Source organism: Lonchura striata, chromosome 1 (genome assembly GCF_046129695.1).
Source record: "Lonchura striata isolate bLonStr1 chromosome 1, bLonStr1.mat, whole genome shotgun sequence".
NCBI lineage: Eukaryota > Metazoa > Chordata > Aves > Passeriformes > Estrildidae > Lonchura > Lonchura striata.
The window spans coordinates 83,532,369-83,552,546 of record NC_134603.1 but is presented as its reverse complement, the minus strand read 5'-3'; the positions used below and the strand labels follow the sequence as shown (position 1 = coordinate 83,552,546).

The window sequence follows — 20,178 nt, the reverse complement described above, 5'->3', positions numbered from 1 at the left end:
GGTAATCCTTGTAAACTATATTTTAGAAAAATAATTTGATAAGAACCCATTAAAAAAAAGAGGCAAAATAATAAGTACTCATCTCATTTTAATAAGTACAAGCTCATCTTCAAAAACAGTACAGCAAACAGCTTAGGTACTTTTTATGAATACATGACATTTGAAGGTGCCACTTAATGACATTATGCCTAAGCTCTAATTTTAGAACGGTTTAGGAAGCTATATTCAATTAGATTTTTAAGAACAATTACATAATTTACTTTAATTAATATGAAGTTCATAATTATAAACAAGTATAAGAGAAAAAATATATTGACAAAATTAATTTTAAAAATACAATAGTCCACAGAACAGCCCCTTAGGCTTCAGACTTAGTGCTTCTTTATTCTTAAATTAATTCAGCTTTAATTCCTAGACAGGAAGAACTGATTTCCTTCTTAAATTAGTACAGAACTGATTTCCTTCCTTCTCCTTCCTTCCTATCAGTATAAAACTGGAAGGAAACAAACAATACTGATTATTACCATTCTTTCTAAATAGATATCAGACATCTTTTAACTGACTGTTCTCAATGAGATACCCATAAATTCAGCCAAAATAGTGTCTTGCACTCTGTGCAAAAACACTTTCTTCAGTACTGTGTGTTTGACTCCACAATGCAAAAATTATATCAAAATATTAGGTGTGTCCAAAGAAGGACAACAAAGATGGTAAAAGGACTAAATTACATGAGCAGCTGAAAATACTATCTTTGTTGAGCTTGGAGGAGTGTCCTTATTGCTGCCTACAGTTTTCTCATGAGAGGAAGTGGAGAGCAGTTGCTGATTTCTTCTCCCCAGTGGCTAGTGATATAGCAAGTGAAAGAAAGCTTAAAGCTTGGTCACAGAGAGGTCAGATTGGAGAGTATCAGGAAAAACTTCAAATAAAGGGTAGTCAAGTATTGGAAAAAGCTTTATAGGAAATTGGTCATGACTCCAAGTTTTTTAGTATTCAAGAACTGTTTTAATAATGTGCTTAGATATTTAATTTTTAAGTTGTCCTGAGTGATATCAAGTATTTGACTCAGTGACTCTTGATGAGTCCTTTTCCACTCAGAATATTTTATCAATAGATGTTCTATTTATGTACTGTCTCTCACCTATAATACAAAGCTAATTTTTCAGAATGGATGCCTTCATTTTTAAAGCAATTCAAATAACCTATTCTTTCACCTAAAGGTAGATGACACTAGAATGTGCACACAGCAATCTATTTGCATCAACATTACATATATCCAGACAAGAGATGATTTATCTGCACACAAAGCGCTAGTTACATAGAAGACACTCCCTGCAGCTCTTAAAATGCCTGTATTAAACAGTACAACAACCACCCAAAAGAACAAAAGGAAAAAACCCCACAAACAAACAAAACCAAAAAACAAACAAACAAAAAATGAATGGTCCATTATGGAAATCTAAGGCTTTCCCCATAGCACTGGAAGCTTTAAACCAACTACCAAGTTTACATTTTCTGTCTTCTCTGATCACTTTATACATTCACCTACATAATCTTATCATTTTCAAGATGACACAGATTTACAAAATGTTGAATTTCTTCCTAAACACGAGTTACATTGTTTCAGGCTTAACGACTCAAGCAGTGCAACCCATTTCCAGGCAAAACAATCTGCATGCCCAAAACTCATTGTTTATTTCAACTGTATTAGCTCATGTCATAAAATATATGCTCCCTTCCAACAACACTTGCCAGAAATTACTAGAGAGTAACATGCAAAACCAGCCTAACCATAGAATTACAGAATGGCTCATTTTGAGACTTCTATAGATAACCTAGTCCAAAAATTCTGCCCAAAAGAGGTCAGTTACCCATAACTGTGACCAGCTGGATTTTGAGTATCTCCAAGGACAGAGAGGCTATGACCTCTCTCAGCAAACCATTCCAGTGTTATTATCATTCTCGCAGTAAGAAGGCTTTTCCTTGTGTTCAGCTAGAATTTTGTATGTTTTGTACCTGTAGCCCCTTGTCCTTTTGTTAGTGTTCTGGAACACACGTAATCACAGGATATGATTATATGCAGGTGCTTTTATTAAGAGCTCTGGGAGTCAGGGGTACAAATCCAAATCTGACTCTGACATGGCTTTCGAGCTGAATGTATTTTATATTCTATCATTATATAACTTATTAATTATTAAACTTATATTGTTCTATTGTATACATTGACATGAGTTTCTCGTGATCTTTCTTAGGTCCCTAACCACAGTTTCTCATTATAATTCTTATGATTAAACAGTAATTATATTTAATTACTAAACAATCATCACATCTAACAATTATATCATTTATCATGTACTAGCTACACAGGTGCAGTTCTAGCAAGAACAAGTTCTTCATGTGCTTAGGGTATTTATTTTTCCAGGGTCTACTAAGCTTATTTTTCCTGTTAACCCTAAATCCCCATGATTTTAAAACCCTTTTACTATCACTTTTAATTTAATATCACTACGAAGAATCTGGTTCCATATTCTTTAGTCCTACCCTTTCAGTATTTGTACACAGCACTACTATCTGGGACTTCTTACAAGTAAACATATTCAGCTCTCTCTACCTCTCCTCACGTGAGGGATGCTCCAATTCCTTAACCATCTTCATGGCCCTTTGCTGGACTCAGTCCAGTATGTACATGACCTCCTTGTACACAAGGAGCCCAGAACTGGACACAGTGCTCCAGAGGTGGCCTCATCTCACCTTTTCTGCGAAGCTATTTTCCAGCTAGCTAGTCCCCTGTGTATATTGGTGCAGTGTGGTGTTATTGTCTTTATTGATATTGTCATTTCATGTCCAATTAAGTGCATCTAAACTTTAAATGGAACTTTAAAGTTTTAGCCAGCCCATTTCAAGATGACATGCGAGAGAATTTGGAAGTAGGATTTCGTCGTAAGTAATTTCATTATCCTAACAAAAGGACCTACTACAGAATAGATTTTGCATATGGAAAACAAATACATTTTAAGTTTTCACTTTCTTCTTCCCCCTTACAGTGGGCAATGTTTTATAGCAATTCCCTGATTATCTTCAGCTTAATGACTCATTGTACCTTGTATAACACCCAGCTGTCACCATGATGGCAAAAAAACAAAACTACATTCAACAGCAATTACAGCAACTGATGAGAATAAATCCATTAACAGCTATTAAATACAATACATTTGTCCGTTGTAGGTGCATAGGGACTGAAACTAGAAAGATGCATCAATGTGAACAATTATTATACAATTGCCTTGCTGCTTGTATTTTTTCCTCTTTGTCATTTCCTGGGTCTCAATAATTCTTCACTATTGACAAAATGTCCTGGATTAGCAGCACATCTGTAGTGATCCAAAACTGTCACTCTTCAACCCCCTGTTCTATTCTGAGAGCAGAAACATCTTTCGAAGATAAGCTTTCAAAATCAGACACTTGAAGTTGCAGTGCAAAATCCAGTTTCCATTCTAATACTGCACATGTACAACTCAAAACTTACCTATGAGATTTTTCTTGAGAGCACAAAAAATGACCCAACTCCAGAACTTAATCCCAAATACAATCTGTGCTACTTTGTTATGCCTTATTATAAGACAAGTGTAGAAATGGCACCCCATCCAGACTTTACTGCTTTACAATAAAGCAATTTTTAGCCCAGTATATCTAAGACTCTTTATTCCAATACATATATACTATACAAAAAGATTTCAAAATCAGAGTTGACCCACAGCCTGACAGCATAAAATATAAAAGACAAGAAAAAATTTGACTGCATCAGCTTTACTATGTCTCTGCTCTCTGTACCACGTCCCAGGCCATTTCACCTCTGACAAGTCAGTCAGTGGACCCATTCTCACACCACCAAAAAATCCTGTAACTTCTCCATCATGATAGGCAGGCTGCCAAGAACAGGGGATGCTGTTAAGGACATTTGCTGTAGATAATCTTCACCTGAATTAACATCAGGATGCTGCAAAAATAGAGAATGATACTTTCTTCTTCACCCAAAATACAATAGTCCAGGATTTCCCCTGACAGAAATCCAACAACTATGAACAATGAAATTAGTCAGCTCATCAACTGACCTCAACGTGACATTGATTAACAGAGGTCTACTGCACTACAGTAAAATTAAGCAACATTATGAAAAAACTAAATGTCATTGATTACTCTCAGCAACACTGTTATTTCTAGATACATACTCATGACAAAATTACCTAAGAGTTCTTCTATTGTTAAGTACCGGAATACAGGACAAATCATTAAACGCAAGTCTGAAATATCAATCTTGAAAGGTTTTCTCCCCACTCCTCAGCAATCACAACCAAAAAACTAAAGTTAATCTGAACCTGCATCATACAAACACGCACGGCAAAACAAAAGGAAAACTCTTTTCTTGCATGTTGCACTCAATCCCGATCCAGGCCGTGTATCTAAAACGCTTTCCATCCGTGAGGCCCTGCCTAGATTCCTCAGAACACGTAGCACCTACTCTAGGCAGTAACCTCCTGCATGTCCAAGACTTCTACTCAGAGATCCCTCTGAGACCCCTCCAAAAGACGCAGCTTTACAGTATCTCGTGGGCCTAAGACGTTGTCATTGTCACTGCTCTGTGCGGGCTGCCTGAAACCTGGGTTTCAAGGACATGGGTGGGCAGAGACAAACAGGTTTTCCAGTAACTAAGTTCTTCTTTATGTATTTTCTCTGGTGTTACCAGAGACGTTACATTCTTTTGTCCCATACCAGGACCAAGCACGTTCCTCCTCGGGCAAAGTTCTTCCAACCGGGCCCTGCGGCACAGGCGAGCCCAGCCATTCTAAGCGCCACAGGCACCGCCAAGGCCAGCCGGGCAGGCACGGGGCAGCAGCAACAGGTGGGGCCGCAGCCCGCGCCCTTCGACAAGCCAGCGTTCGATGGCGACCGCCCCGGCGCGACTTCCTACCCGCTAGTGTCACTGGGCAGTAATGACTCCTCCTGCCCTTCACTACACCCACCCAATCCTGCAGCCCCGGTCCTCAGTCCCCCTGCCCCAGAGCGGCAGCCACGCTCACCTGACCCGGGCCGCGCCTCCGCCATGCCAGCATCAACCCCGCTCCACGGCCCGGCGTCCCCGCTGCTGCGCAGGCGCACCGCTCGCGCACGCAGCGCCGACGGAGCCTCTCCGCACGCAGCCGCACCGCAGCGGCGCGCGGGAGGGCAGAGCCGAGCCCGGGGCGGGAGGGGCGCAGCCGGGGCGGGCTGAGCACGGGCAGGCGTTGGGTTGCGTAGCGTTGTGTCTTCCGGGTGGTGCTTCTCCCATCCCTGGAAAGAGCTGGAAGTCGGAAACCTCGTTTGATATTCCAAAGGAGGAAGAAAGGAAGACAAACAGCAAAAAAGAAATGCTGGCTCTGGCAATAAGTTGACGTTTTGTTTGGCAATCGGCTTCTCTCCAGCATTTCAGAGCCCGGATGAGAGGGCCAAGAGCAGGAGGGTGGGTACAGGACAGCTCGGCCCTCTGTCTGCATGTATCAAAGAGGTACTTTCTGTAGGCACAGGATAGAAAGTAGGGATCTGTTATCAGGCTATCTTGAAGGAGGTAGCAGAGACATTAAAAAAGTCAACACGAAGATTCCCATACTACAGCTGGTGCTGCAGACAAATCTTATGCTCCAGCTACAAACACTCCATAGAACTGCATGATTTGTCATAATGCGGGTTTCAGCACCAGTAACCATTTCATGATTCACACCTTCCTGCAGAGGTTTGCAGTGTCATGGTTACAGTACATCTACTGAAGGCCTTACAGAGCTGCTGATTTTTAGAGAGACTGCAGATTCTGTTCATAGTTCTGTAACATCAGCAACTCTAAGAATGATACCTCAGGAACACTGCTGCTCACAACCTGTCTGCATTTTAACCTCCACGCCCCACCCTTCTAGTGAAGTTCTCCGTTCAAAGTTCCACTAGCTGCATAATGCTGCTGTTCATTACGGGCAAAGTTTATGGTTTCAAAGATCTTAAAGAACTTGCGGACTATTGCAGAAACGCTAGCTACTGAAATGCCTCCCAGACTCATGCCATTGCTGCAAGGGAAGCTTGCAAACCAGTATAGCAATGAAAACATTACATGATTTGACATGTATTTTGAATGTACATGAAGTGCTTTGCTATATGTAAACATGATGATCGTCTAAGGCTGCAAAGAAAGGTATGTGTCAGTAACATCCTTTCAGAGATGGTGCGTGGTTTTCCTGCTGCTGTTAAGAAGAAGTCCTCTAGTTCCCATGGACTTCTCTGTCACTATTTAAAGATGTGACCATAATATTCCTCTAGAACTACTACAAAATTTCAAAACTGCTTTTCATGAATACCACAGCACTTCAGTATGCACATTCTTTTTTTTGTTATCACCAAGAAAACAGTCAGTACCCAGAAAGCACTAAGGAAATTTTCCTGTATGTTCTGATGCATAATTGCTAATGGTTAGGTCTGTACAGGTTTTCTTTTATTCCCATTTTCCCTTTTTATCTAAACAGTTCGGCTTTATTTTCCTCTTTCCTGTCTTAAATTTGCATTGCGTCAATTCCATCCATTCCTAATAGCCTAACTTAAATGCCCAGCATTTCTCTATAGGCATCTGCTTTTATTTTCTTCTTTAGTTTGACCAAAATAGCCTTTTTATCTTTTCCTCATAATTTCATCTTTTCACTTCAGGGATAGTGGAAAGATTCTCCCCACTGTATCATGCACCCTCTCTTAAAACATGTAATTTTGTTTCTATTTTGTCACGCTTGAATATTTATCTTGCAATCCTTTTGCCATTTTTTCACTAATTTCTCTCAGTGGCTGCTTCTTTTCATCTGAACAGTATGACTGTCAGGATAGAAGGGACAGACTGCTCCATGTAGAAGATAGAGCTGGGAGCTGAGAGTCAGCAAATTCAATACTTGAGCAAGAAGAGGCAGGTTCACCAACAGTCCAGGCAACAGGCCAGGTTGCCATGCAAGCCTGTAGTGACAGAGCAGCTTAAGATAGAAGTCAAGACAGTCGGCAAAAGTCAGTGAGGTTAGGCATAAGCATACCTGCAACATAATTCAGGCAGAAGAGAGCAGGTGTTTTAAAGCAGTGAGGGAAAGAACAAGGGGTAGGGACTCTGAAGTTGGTATGAGCTCCTCCAAACAAACATCCAGGATGTTGGGGGTGGGGACATGGGAGAGATGTACTCAAGGCTCTTACAGTCATCTCTCCTATATGCATCAGGGATGACAGTAAACAGCCTTGCCTTTCAAGGGAGAGGGGGAGATGAGGCAGGGAAGCAGAAGGAAGAGAAGCGCAAGCCTAGATCTGTGTCAGCATGCATGCCAAGGAGGACAAATCTCTAATAGAAACACATTCACTGCTGAACAGTCATCATGGTATAGTCATTTCTAAAAACCTATTTTCATTTAGCCATTTAGTCATCAGCCTATAATCATTTCTAAAAACCAGCCCATGGTGGGGTCAGTGACTGCTCAGGACATGCCTTGACATGAAGACTGCAAGGTTGTCATGATGTGAAGATTCTGGTGAGGAAGATGAAATGGACTACATCAAATAAACTACAAGTCTAGATGTTCAGCATGAGTCTCCTGCGTACACACCGTACCCTTTTGTGTGAAGTATTTCCTGTAGTTCATGATTTTTATAGAAGCTGTTCCTAGGTATTTCCAAATGCCATTTGGGTTACAATCCCTGAAGCCAGGAACAGTAGTTTAATGCAGTACTGTGTACACCTGCAGAAGGCAAGGGAGAAGTTAAAAGGTGCTGCAGGCACAGTCAATTGCAGCACACTGTGATGCTCTCTCCTTTTTTTTTCTTTCCTTCCTTACATAAAGCCCTTATGGACAAGCAAAAAAAAAAAAAAAAAAAAAAAAAAAAGAAAAAGTCACCCACCAATATGTCAATATGTGCTTTCATTAAAAAAAAATGCTTATTGCTGGAGAAAGCTTTTTAGAGGCATCCTTCCAAAAGTTAAGTTTGGGCATAATGTTGAAAATAGAATCCAAATTTGTGACAGATAAAAAGTAAACCACACCCTGAGAGAGTCTAAAAGAATTTGAGGAATAGCTTGCATAAGGAATAAAATCTAATAATAAATCCCCTTTCAAACACTTCAGGCGCTGGCTGTCTGCCCAACAGACTGCAGTACCAGGAAATTGAAAGAAATGTAAAAGAGCGTACAAATAAAATAACAGAAAATTTAAATTAATTTGTTACATCTGTGTTCACTACAGATGAACAGAATCTCACATCCAGAGATGGATGAGATTCCCAAGCCAGCTCTCCTTTTTTATGAGAGGACTCAGTAGGGGTTATGTCTTAAAAGACTCCATACGTAGCATATAGGTTATGGAACATATAGACAAAATTAATAGTAATAAATCACAAGGACTAGACAGTATATAACCAGTAATTCTAAAAGAATTCAAGAGTGAACTACAAACTGTCCTAGTACAAAACTCTACTACAAAGCTGATTTGGTAGCAGAAGGCAGGGCTGTATCTGCTACAGCTGGCTCTTGAAAGCTGATTTTAAAAGAATGCTGTAAGAAATCTAGAAAAGTAGTCCTGATGTCCATAGCAGGCAATTTAGTGGAAATTGTAAAATAGATTAGAATTGGTGAGTATATTCATAAAGATGCTGTAATAGGGATGAGTCATAAAGGCTTTTGTAAAGTGAAGAACTGACTCACAATCTCACAGTTCTACTGAAATACTTATTAGTCCCTCATGGCTAAGGGAGACAGATTCTGGAATACTGACCATGGATTTCTGGGGGGAATTTGGAGAGGTCAGTCATCAAAAGCTCTTAAAAGTTACAATGCCAAGAAATAAATAATTGCAGGTGTAAATAACTGAATGAAAGATGGCAAATAAGATAGTCAATAGTCCTTTTTCACAGGAAAAGGAAGTCATCAATAGAGTCCCACAAGGAAGTGTTTTGGAACCTGATCTGTGCAACATATTTCTCAAGGTTCTGGAAATGGCACTGTCAGAGTCTGCTGATAGTGCAGTGTTATTGAGGGAAATAATAGACAATGGCAGGCTGAGAAGAACTACAAGCAGAAGAATCTTGAGTACTGAGTATATATGCAAAAAATGGAATTTAGGGAAGAAGGGCATGTGGGAAGAAACCATCCAACCTTCACATTTAAAAGGAAGAGCCCTGAGCTGTTACAAGACATTGTATGAAAATGTCTTACCTATGCTCAGTAGTGTGAAAAAAAACCAAAAAACATAAAACAAAAAACAAGTCAAATTATTAAACTTTGCTAAGAAAGGAGTAAAGAATAGGTAGAGATAATGCCAAGACAGTGTATAAATTGATAAATATTATACACAAACCTGGGTCCTCCTTCCCAGAGGACAAAGGAATGGGGAAAGGACTTTGAGAGGTGACATAGAATTAAAAATCATTTAGAGTCCATCCAGGAAGCAGTGACAGAGAGTAAAATATAAAAATAAAAGAAGTTAAACTGCACTTAAACCACCAAAAAAGTTTGAAGCTGAAAACCATAATGGTAGGGTACTAGTAACACGGTACTAGTAACAGAATGGCCAGTCTGGTTTGAGAAATCTGAGTGTCAGTAAAAAGACAGTGGCCCAGATGGGAGTCTCAGACATGAATTTTCAGATGTTGAAATTCTGTACCCACTTCTGATTTCTAAGGTGCATAGCACAAGCTGATCCTACCTTTGCTTCTGGTGTCCTAGGTGCTGTGTTTTTCGTGCTTATGGAAGACAAGTTCTGAATTCCCCACATAGCCTTTTTACCCAGACAAAAATAGGTGTCCTGCAACAACTGTTCCCTTCTACACAATGCTGAGAAACCAGACCAGTTCCACATGGCTCCAAATAGCTCACACCTTGGTTTGAAGGCTTCAGTAAGCAGCAGCCCTGCTGTCTAAGGAGGAAGAAATAAACAGGTTCCCCCACAGGCCTGAATAGGTGATGAAAGCTGTCTGGTTTGTGTTAAGAAAACTCCCCAGTCTTCCTATTTATGAAACACTCTGGTAGTCATAATCCCAATGGCAGAGACCTTAACTCCTAAGACTGAAGCCCCTTTACATCAAGTGGCTCCAGTGAGCTGAAGGTGGCCCCACTTGATAGACCCCACTCAAATGCAGTCGGACCTGGTTCCCTTCCAAATTTGACCCCAGGTTTTCCATGACAGAGTCTTAGATGTTGAGTTCCAAAAAGCAATTTATTCACAGCACAGTAACACAGAAACATGTTACCCAAAAGGTCAGCATTTCACAGCCTCTCGTCTCAAGCTTTGCGGACTAGCTTCACAACTTGTGAAAGTTGTAAAGCTAGTATGTGTATTACAGACCTGGACACATGTGGGGATCATTCCCCTCAAAGGACATGCACACTCCTGAGAACTTCTGATCCTTTTTTTATTCCCCCTTACTAGTATATATGCATAGAGTTTCACAATACATTCATGCATATTCATTTTTCTGGTTTTGTGTTATAACTCGCAATTAGTCCTTGTACAGAGAACTCTCTGGTCACTTTGTTGTTAGAGAGGATAGAGAAATATAATTATTCACAAATAATATAGCCAGGATGAGAACAGTCCTCTCTGCTAGCTGGACAATGCCCTTGCCTATGGATTGAGTCCATGGGTCAAGTGGACTGTTCCATCTCACCCCCTAAAATGTATGGCTCACCCTGCACCTGTATCCCTCCCCTAAAACATCAAGTGCCTGTAACCCCATTGGCCCAAGCCTTGTTCCAGCCCACCTTGAAGCCTCCTGATAAGGGGTCTCTGAGGGGCCAGACGGTCTCTTGGAACTTCCCCTCCTCTTGGAACTCCCCCTCTCCTAGAGCATCCTTTTGTCTCTCCGCTCCCCCATCCCCTCAAGCCTTGCCACGTGCTGCGTCTGGCAGCTCGAGGCAGGACCTTTCTGCATCCCTAATAAACCTTATACCCAAGAGCAAACTTCAGAGATCTCTCGTCTCTATTCACCTAAACCATCCTGCAGCAGGCAGCACCAGCGGTCCCTACAGACTGGTTCCCAACGAGGAATACAAACCCATTCAGACCTGCAGCCACACGTCTCTGGCTTTTCTACCTGTGGGACACTTCTCCATGGATGGTAACTAAATAACCTGTTGTAGCCTCCTCATCTGTGTTGTGAGCACGGCATTTTGTTGCTAGGCAACCTCGAAGCTGGAGCTCTTTAAAAATTGCCGAGGCATTCCTCGAGCACCGCGACTCGTTACCAAGTAGCGAGTTCTTGGAGCCCTTGGAAGATATTTCTGCCTTGAGCACAGGCGAAGGCTGCGGAGGCAGTGAGGAGCCTTGTGGCACACCGCCACGTGCACAGAGCACATGTGAGCACTGCTGAGCACTGCCCGCGCCGGACCCCTTGAGGGGACCCCCCACAGGATCCTGAATACCGACCGGAGGGTGCGTCGGAACCCCACAAGGACCCCACTTTCGTGACATCGAGGTGAGCTACACAGGTCTAAAAAATGGGACAATCCAACTCTGCCCTTGATAGAGATCTCTATAAGCAACTTAACCATCTCTTACGGATATCCCTGAGATCAGGGAAGCGACGTCACCCGTGCCGCAGAACCACGTGACGACGCCCCCAGTCCCAGCGCCATGGCGGCGCAAAGCGGGCAGCACCACATTGCCATCCCAGCCCGAGCCGCCCCAACCACAGGGAGACACCCCGCCACCCCCCGCACGCGTGAACACACGGCAGCCCTCTGGCCGCTCAGCAGATGCGGCCCCCATGATGGCTCACCACACGGACCTCGTAACGCTCCTGATAAGGGGTCTCTGAGGGGCCAGACGGTCTCTTGGAACTTCCCCTCCTCTTGGAACTCCCCCCCTCTCCTAGAGCATCCTCTTGTCTCTCCCCTCCCCCATCCCCTTAAGCCTCACCACGTGCTGCGTCTGGCAGCTCAAGGTGGGTCCTTTCTCCATCCCTAATAAACCTTATACCCCAAGAGCAACCTTCAGAGATCTCTCGTCTCCATTCACCTAAACCGTCCTGGAGCAGGCAGTGCATCACTACACTTTGTCTGTCTCTTGCAGACTCAGATTTGGCCTTTTGTCTTTGTTTCAAAGTTCAAGGGGCCTCTCTTCCTCTCTTATCTCATCACCTTGAAAATTTGCATTATTTTTCCTCAGCTGAGGCAGTTTTTAGGAGTGCAGCAGAGCTACCAGACTAAACAGCATATTTTTCCTATGCCAGCAAGCTACTAATAATTCAAAGTGACACATTTCACCTAAATCCAAATGAATTTCTGCCCTGTTAAATTTCCACTGTTTCATTCCCCCCATTCCTAGAAAATAAGTAAATTCTTTTACTTATTGCAAATCCCTGCAATAATATGTGTCCCTTAATGCTTTACCATGTACATTTGATAAGGAGGTTAACACAGCCACTTGCTGTAGTATTATCTAATTCCAAATTAGCAATATAAAAGGTAACCCTAAACTTACTCTGTCACTTTTGGGGGCCACTTGCACTGTTCCCCGTTCCTCCCCGGCCCTCCGGGACCCCTCTGGCTAGCTGTCCCCTCAGGAAACCGGGGTTTGCTGCAGTCCCACTGCTCTGGGCTTACCAGGCAGCGGCTGGGTTGGTGTGGTCCGAGCGGCGGCATGCCGCAGTCGCCACAAGGATTCAGGATAAAGATACAAAGAGAGGTCAATTTGTGTGCAGTCCAGAGAAGGTTGTATTGCCTGAATGCCACAGGGACAAAAAGACCCTGGGCAGTTGCCCAGATTCAGTTTTTATACAGAAAAATTAAGATATAAGGTCCAAACAATAGAGACAGTGTCCAGCCCGGGCACATAATGATCATCCCATGGGTCAAGTCCAATGGGAATTGCTCAGGGGAGGGGAAAAGGGGGGTTACAGAAAAATGCTGAAACGAAACTTTCTAGAAACTCGGGGAAATACAGAAATTATTCTTTTCTCTGTTTCCCATTCCCAAAGCCTTTCCAAAGCCCTTCCCCCACCGCGCCAGCACGGTAGCAACATTACTCCAACTAATATCAATAAAACTACAATGTGATGACACAACATATTAAAGATCCCATTTGCAGTTGGTGACCATCTAAAGATTACATGTGATGACCTGCATTCTGTTTTAGTCTTTGCAGAATTCTGGTTATTACTTTTGCATCATGATGGACAGTAATTAGGGTTTTCTCTCCACTTTTTTGGCTTTTCTTCAAGATCTCTAATAGGTATTGCTGTTCAATTAATTGTTTTACCAATGTGAGGTCCATTCCAATAGGAATAGGTGATAGTCTATGATACATTGTGTAATTGGTTTTAATCAGCTGGGGGGATGTCCCTGGGGCCAAATATAAAAAAAATCACACCCCATAATCATAACAAAATTACAAGTACAAAAATTAGAATTATTTCTACTAGGCAAAATAAAATTGTTGCTATCGATTTTTGCAATAGCACAAGCAGTTCTCAAGCATACACAACCTTTACCAGTACATACAAGCACAGTTTTCTGATCTTGACTGATGAATTAATCTTTGATGGATCTCAAAGTGGCAAATACTTTGTTCAGTGTCAAGACACACATCTTGAGTATTAATAGTATTGCTTTCACAAATGAATCCTAGTTGTTACCTAGTTGTTCCCTAGTAGCACAAGATTCTAAGCTTACTGTTTGCCACTTTTCATTCACCTTTCATGCCACACCCTATGCTCTGATGGGTAGAGCATAGTTTTTTTCATTATTTAATCCTAGTGCAATGATGAGGTGGATAATATAAACAGTGGCATTGTGTATAGTAAGAACAAAGGCAGTGGCCACATTAGAAGCAGAATCCTAGGTAAAATTTACCATAGTCCACCAGGATTGAAAATTTCTTTCAAAATCTATAGCATTATCCCAGACAATCTTTTGAATTTCAGCTGGAAAATCACCTTCATCCCCTTCCCATATGATCAAAGCTGCTGTTGCCTGGATCCATAACTGTACTTGTATACAACTGAAAGCTAAAGACACATTATCTTGAACGGTACTAAGTGCTTCTACTATTAATTATTTGTGGTCTTCTTCTACTTCTACTATTAATTCTACTATTATTATTTGTGGTCTTTGTCCCCAGCTTTCTCCCACTTTGGCAGTACTTTTGGAATCTGACACTGGCTAGTTCCTAATGCATATAAAGATGACTATAAGAGCTGTTTCAATTTTGCTAGACCACCTGCTGCAGTGGCCAGCTTGTTCATCAGTATTTCTGAATCAATTCCTGTTGGGGAATGGTTGTTGGAACAAGGCCATGATTCTATGGAATACCTGTTCCAGAAAACCTCTAAGACCCCCAGAATCAGGCTTTTGTCGGACTTGGGAAACACAGCTTGGGAACCAGTCTCTGTTTTGAGGCCTGGGAAATTGCATAGTTGTACAAGGTCTGGGAATGAGATAATAAGGACAGGCATAGCCTCGAAGATATGCTCTGTCTTTAGAAGGCATGACTTAGAGATGACAGACTTGGCTTGAAGAACTTAGCTACATCTGTAACCACACGTAGGAGAAGTAAAACAAGACCTTTTGCAAATTAACCAATCAGAGCTTACTGCTGACCATGCCTGTAGAATACCCTATATAAGCTAAGGTATCTTTGAATAAAGTCGGAGCTTTCTTCTCAATCATATTGGTTGGTGCTTGTCCTCCCACCGCCCACATCAAATTCCATTTAAAACTCGCAATCCTGTCCCTAATATCCCAGTTAGATTCCTTCTTATTCTGCTCCTGAAGTGTACTTGTCTTTGTAACCATGTTGTCCAGCCCTCAAAGGATGTCCTTAGGAAAGAGGAGCAGGCTGGTTGGATTTCTGAGATGTTAATTTGCATTAGCAATTCAACACATTTGAGAGACATGGATTGACCAACAATTGTTATTGACCCATATTTGTCACTACATATGGGCCTATTTCACATACTTTAGGTTCAAGTTTGGTTTGGGTCTGAGCTGGTTGAATACTGCTGTGCGTTGTATGAGGTCTTGCCATTGTAAAAGGATATTTTAAATTTAAATGAGAGCCTGATAGCATCATAAGCCCAAAGACAAGTCACTCCTACAGGCTGTAGTAATGTGAAATTACATCAACAATCTGATTTACTTGGGCTATCACAAACCTCCTGGTGCCTGTATAGAGGAGGGGCTGAGACACTAATTTGATTTGATCTCATGAGTGGTCCCATTGACCACCCGGCATCCTACCTGTTGCGGTGTGGGTTGATTTAGTCAGTTAGTTTTATCAATGTTAGTTAGCCTTTATGCTCCCCCATTTGTCCCCTTACAATTGGTTTGATCCAAGTTGTTTACCCCAAAAGTTCTGCCACTTGGCTCCCCAGTTATCTGTCAATCTTCTCACCTCTCCCTGTTTTCTCCTTATTTGGTTCCATCAATCTGAGTCTGTTTATACCCTTTTGGCTGCCAATCCTGTAACCACCCCCAGTTTCTTCCAGAAAGTTCTGTATCAATCACTCCAGTTTAGCTTTTCTATTTGTCCTCTGACCTTGTACCTACCCCTGCTACATTATCATAGGTTGTTGTATCTCCCTCTGGTTTATCTCCATTGGGCAAGACAGGTTTGCACCCCTGTCCGCCCACTCCCTATTTAAGTTGCTGTAATCATTGATTTCTTTGGCATTTGTTCCTGCACCCACCCAGAGGGCACCTTTCTTGCCCCACCTGGGGAAATAAAGGACTCTTTGGGCTTGCAGACAAATGTCCTTCTCTCATCCCTTCATCTCCTCTCAGCGTGCACAGATACCTAATCTGCACACCCATGAGCAGCACTCAGCACCATCAGGGGCAGACAATTCTCCCCTGAGGTGCCACTCACATGGTGGCCACGTGGCCTCATGCAGGTTGTGCCAGCTGGACCCTTCCACCCGCCCAGGGCCATGCCAGGTAACCACTGCACCCACCCTAATTTCTTCTCCTTTGATCCCTTGAAGTGTCCACAGTTCCTGTTCCTGCCACTCCCCCCCCTCATATACCTGATTCCTGTGGATTACTACAGTGGATAGGTTTAAATCTTTTATCTCAGAAGGTTCTCCCATTGATCCAGTATACTGATTAAAAGCCTGGGACCAAGGCCATCAGTATCGGTTTGGATAGAGATACTCTCTAATTCCAAAACTCCAATTATAACTATACACAAAATAATTCTGCAATTAATTTATTATCATTAACAATTGTGTAAATTATTGAACCCAGAGCTCAATCTGCATCTCAATTTGCAGCTAGCTGTTAGGTCATGTGGAGGTGGGGGGGAGTGGGCAGAGACAGAGACCATTTACCCAGAAGTTCATGTGGCAACTGGAAGACTTTACTTCCCAAGCCCTCCCTTATATAGAGCATTTGAAAGACCCAGTCTGGATGCTGTCATTGGTTTGAACTCCATGACCCTTCAGGTTCTGGCCAGTGAGATGCCTGCAGCCTTGGGAGATATATGATTGGACAAGACTCCTGTCAATCTCAGTAACGGCTAGCAAACTGGACTACGTGGACCAGATGTATTCCTCAACAGTTTAGAAAGCAGCAACTGAGGTAGAAATGTGCATCCACAGAGACAGCACATTGTGTTGCGAGGAACTAAGCATAGATCACTGTCACAGTACAATCTGGCTTGTATTGGGCAATTAATTTGGCTATAAATAAGAAACCCAGCTTGGTTCCATAAACAAGTCCCTGGCTTAGTGATGATAAGTTTGAATACATACAGAGACTTCACCTAATCACGTTCCACCCTAAGCTGCAGACATCTCACTGGTCGGGGAGCTAGGCAGTGTTAAAGTCAGACTAATGAGCTATCCAGACCAAGAGATTCAAAATGTGCTATTTAAGGAGAGTGTGGACAATAAAACATGCTGTTGTCACATGAAGATCTAGAGTATGTGTCATCTCTGTCTCCAGCCACTGACTCCACGTAACAGATCACCAGTCTGGAGGTATAAAGTATTGTTTTAGTGTGGCATCCATAGGGAGGTAAGGAAAATGAGATGTGCATGGCATATTAGGAAGACATGGTGACACATAGGACCAAAGACCTTCATGTGAAAGGATTCCTGGCAGCTGACTTCTGTTATGATCCAGTTATTAAAATTATTAGAGACATGTCTCTGCTTGAATCAAGGTGCAAATGAGACCATATGCTGAAGTCAGTAGTATCAATTTTAGTTAACAGTGAATGTGAGGTGGGGAGAGTGTGAGAGAGAGAGAGAAAGAAATAGAAGAGTGGGGGAGAGAAAGAGTGACAGAGAAGACAGATTAAGTAGAAAATATCACCACCCCTGGATCCCAATGGTGTCCCCATTGATCCTCTTCTGATCTTCTTGGTGATGAGGGTCCTGCAAAACAGGGTTCAATGGATACCTTTGAGCCAACTGAGTATGCCCAGCTACCTCCTCTGGGAGCAGAGAGCAAGTTTGACATTGTCCCTTGCAACAGGCTCTGCATCTGTTGCATCAGTTTGCATAGCAGGCAGTCCTCCGGTGCAAAGCCTTAGGAATGAGTCTGAAGGACTCTTTCAGGGTCTAATGGTTTATGAAACCTCCTCAGCTGCCTCTCATATAAATGTCCCATGTGGATGGGGCCTTCCCAGAGTGTGGGGGAGTTTACAAATGAGCCAGTTAAGTGTAAGGGAGGATGGGTGTTCACTTTCTCTGAGTAGAGACTATGCCACACACACAAAACTCTCCTTTCCACCTTGGTTGGTGTAGAGTGTATGCAAACCTGGCCTCAGGAAATGAATTTATGGGCTGTGGCCTCCCCACCCCAAACCCAGCTAGAGCCAATTTTCAGGATAGCTGCTGGGTTTGGCTTTCTTTGTAGATACATTCTTCTCCCTCAGCCTTGTTACTTCTTCCTAGACCTGAGATTATAGGATATTAGTGTCACCTTTATGTTATCTCTAGTTCCGTTTAGGTGGCTTGACTCACAGTCCAAATTTTCAGTCAAGAAGAATATTCAGGGAGGGATGGACTTATGTGGTGGTAGCTCCTTCATAGTTTTGCCATAATGGGCAAAAAATCCTTCATAACAATGTTTAAGCCATTAACCAAAACATTTCAGTGTGTCACAACTTCTGATTTGCTTGCAGCAGGCAACCTATTTTTGGTGGAGAATTTAGCTGTAAACTATATCTTGCCTCAAAGTTTCTGAACATGCATCATTCTACCTGGAAAATCTGGATGAGTAGTAGTACTGCTGAGATCCCCAGTATGAACAAAAAGTATCTCCAATGTCCATGCAAAATACAACATATTGGGTTTACCATGTATATATTTTTCAGAACTATACTTCTAACGAGCACACAAGGCACTTTTTCCATTGCATTTGTAACATGTACAGCTGACATGTGGTGCATCTAGCAAAGAGTAGTGACATCCCTGTGATTTCTAGTCAACTTTTCCTATTTTCTGTAATTTCAAGGAAAAGAATACAAAAGGATTCTACCAATGTTTTGTCACAGAATTTACTGCAATAAGAGTGAACTTTTTTCCATATCTTAAAGTTTAATCATGAGGGATTTTAAATAGATCATTGTAACCAGTATTCTCTCCTTCCTTTATCATGTAAACCACGTAAAATAATTCACTGCATATAGTAAACTGTACAGGAGGACCATGCCAGATAATTTACCACTTGGATGTTCTCCCAATACTGAGAGGAGGCACTAAGAATGATACTTCAGAAATCACACACAAAAAAATCTTTGTTGTCATGGTAATAGAATGAAGACCCAAATCCCCTCTCAGAGTTATTTTGATAATCAAAAGAAAGTGTACCTCTAAATTAGCAATGATGAGTGGCAACAGAGCTGCTTCCCAATATCTGACAAATCATAGAAAAAGAAAATAAGATCTAAAAAAAGAGGTATTGCAGTACTGAAGAAATATGCACAGAACACTCAGAAAATATGGTAAATAAGAGAAAGTTTGAGAAGGGAGATAAAAATATATCATTGGCACTCTGAACTAGATGTTGACTCACCCAGATTCCTACACAATGTCCATGAGACTATAGGAAACAGAAGCTTTTTGTGCCCTGTAGTGTTTTATCTATTTGAGCCAGGTCTTATAGGCTCTAATAGACAAACATCATACCCTTGATAGCTCAGCTACCTCAGGTGGCATAAGATAAGCAGGATGGCTCCTGTGACATTATTGGAAACAAAAGTTTTAATAAAAGGCAAAATAAAAAAGCTTTTTACAGAGAAAAACTGAGCCAGGGCAAGAGGTTCTTGCTCCTGCTAAAGCACTTCACAAAAGCGATTAACTTATTTTGTTCTCTTTTTCTTCTAGTGAATTGCTTAGGCGGGACTTTTTGGCTTCTGTCCAATTAGCTGTCCTCAAGTTTGAGGTGAAGCCTCCAAGGTCCTATGAGGTGTCTTTTGACCAAATGAGGGGAGAAACTTCTGGGCTTTTTTCCTTTTTAAGGGGACAAAGAGTAACTAGTTGATTCCGTCAACAGAGCGCACATTCCTACCCTGTAGTACACTTGCCTGAAAAAACTATATATTTATTTTCAGCCCTCTGAATACTATGCAGTGATAACCCAGTAGATGAGTTCAACTGGTGTGTCTGGATTTGTCTTATACTAGAGCGAAAATCCAAAAGGGCAGGTGAAAATTGAACAGAAAAGCAAAAATTAGAATATTCTTTGTCAAATTCCTTTTGAAACAGAGATTTTTGGAGTTCACTTAAGTTAACAAAATGGATTAAGCATTTATATTTTAGCTTGTAGAGTTATGTGTTGAATTTTAACCTTTTACTTAAGAAACCTCTGCCATGGTACAAAAGGGCATAAGAAAATGCAAATTTTGGAAGCTTATTGCATACAGAACAATACCAGAAAGGACTGAAGATGCAAAGAACCCAGATAAAGAGGCTTCTCTGTCCCTAAGCCTACCGAGACTGACAGATGATACTCAGATAAGCACCAAAGAACCAAAAGCGCACACACAAAGAAGAAAAGTTCAACCATGAGGAAGACCACAATCTTCAGCCTCAAGAGACCACCACAGACCCCTGCAGGACCACCACGGCAAACCACATGTGCCCAGAAAGGTGTGGATCTATTTAGCATGAGAGGCAAGGACAGGCAGGAGCATGGGTTGAATA

The 20,178-nt window shown here is 41.9% G+C and overlaps 1 protein-coding gene and 1 pseudogene across 1 annotated transcript in view; both read right to left on the bottom strand.

Annotated features, from left to right (window-relative positions):
* NFX1 (nuclear transcription factor, X-box binding 1) overlaps window positions 1-5,210 on the bottom strand; it is a 95,286-nt gene extending 90,076 nt beyond the window's left edge. Inside the window, exon 1 of the mRNA XM_021540509.2 lies at window positions 5,076-5,210. Within this exon, the coding sequence (XP_021396184.2) occupies window positions 5,076-5,100 (25 nt within the window). The 5' untranslated portion in view covers window positions 5,101-5,210. The remainder of the gene's footprint in view (window positions 1-5,075) is intronic.
* A 7,377-nt stretch (window positions 5,211-12,587) lies between these two features.
* Window positions 12,588-14,821, bottom strand: LOC144248935 (uncharacterized; annotated as a pseudogene).
* Window positions 14,822-20,178: the final 5,357 nt, after the last annotated feature.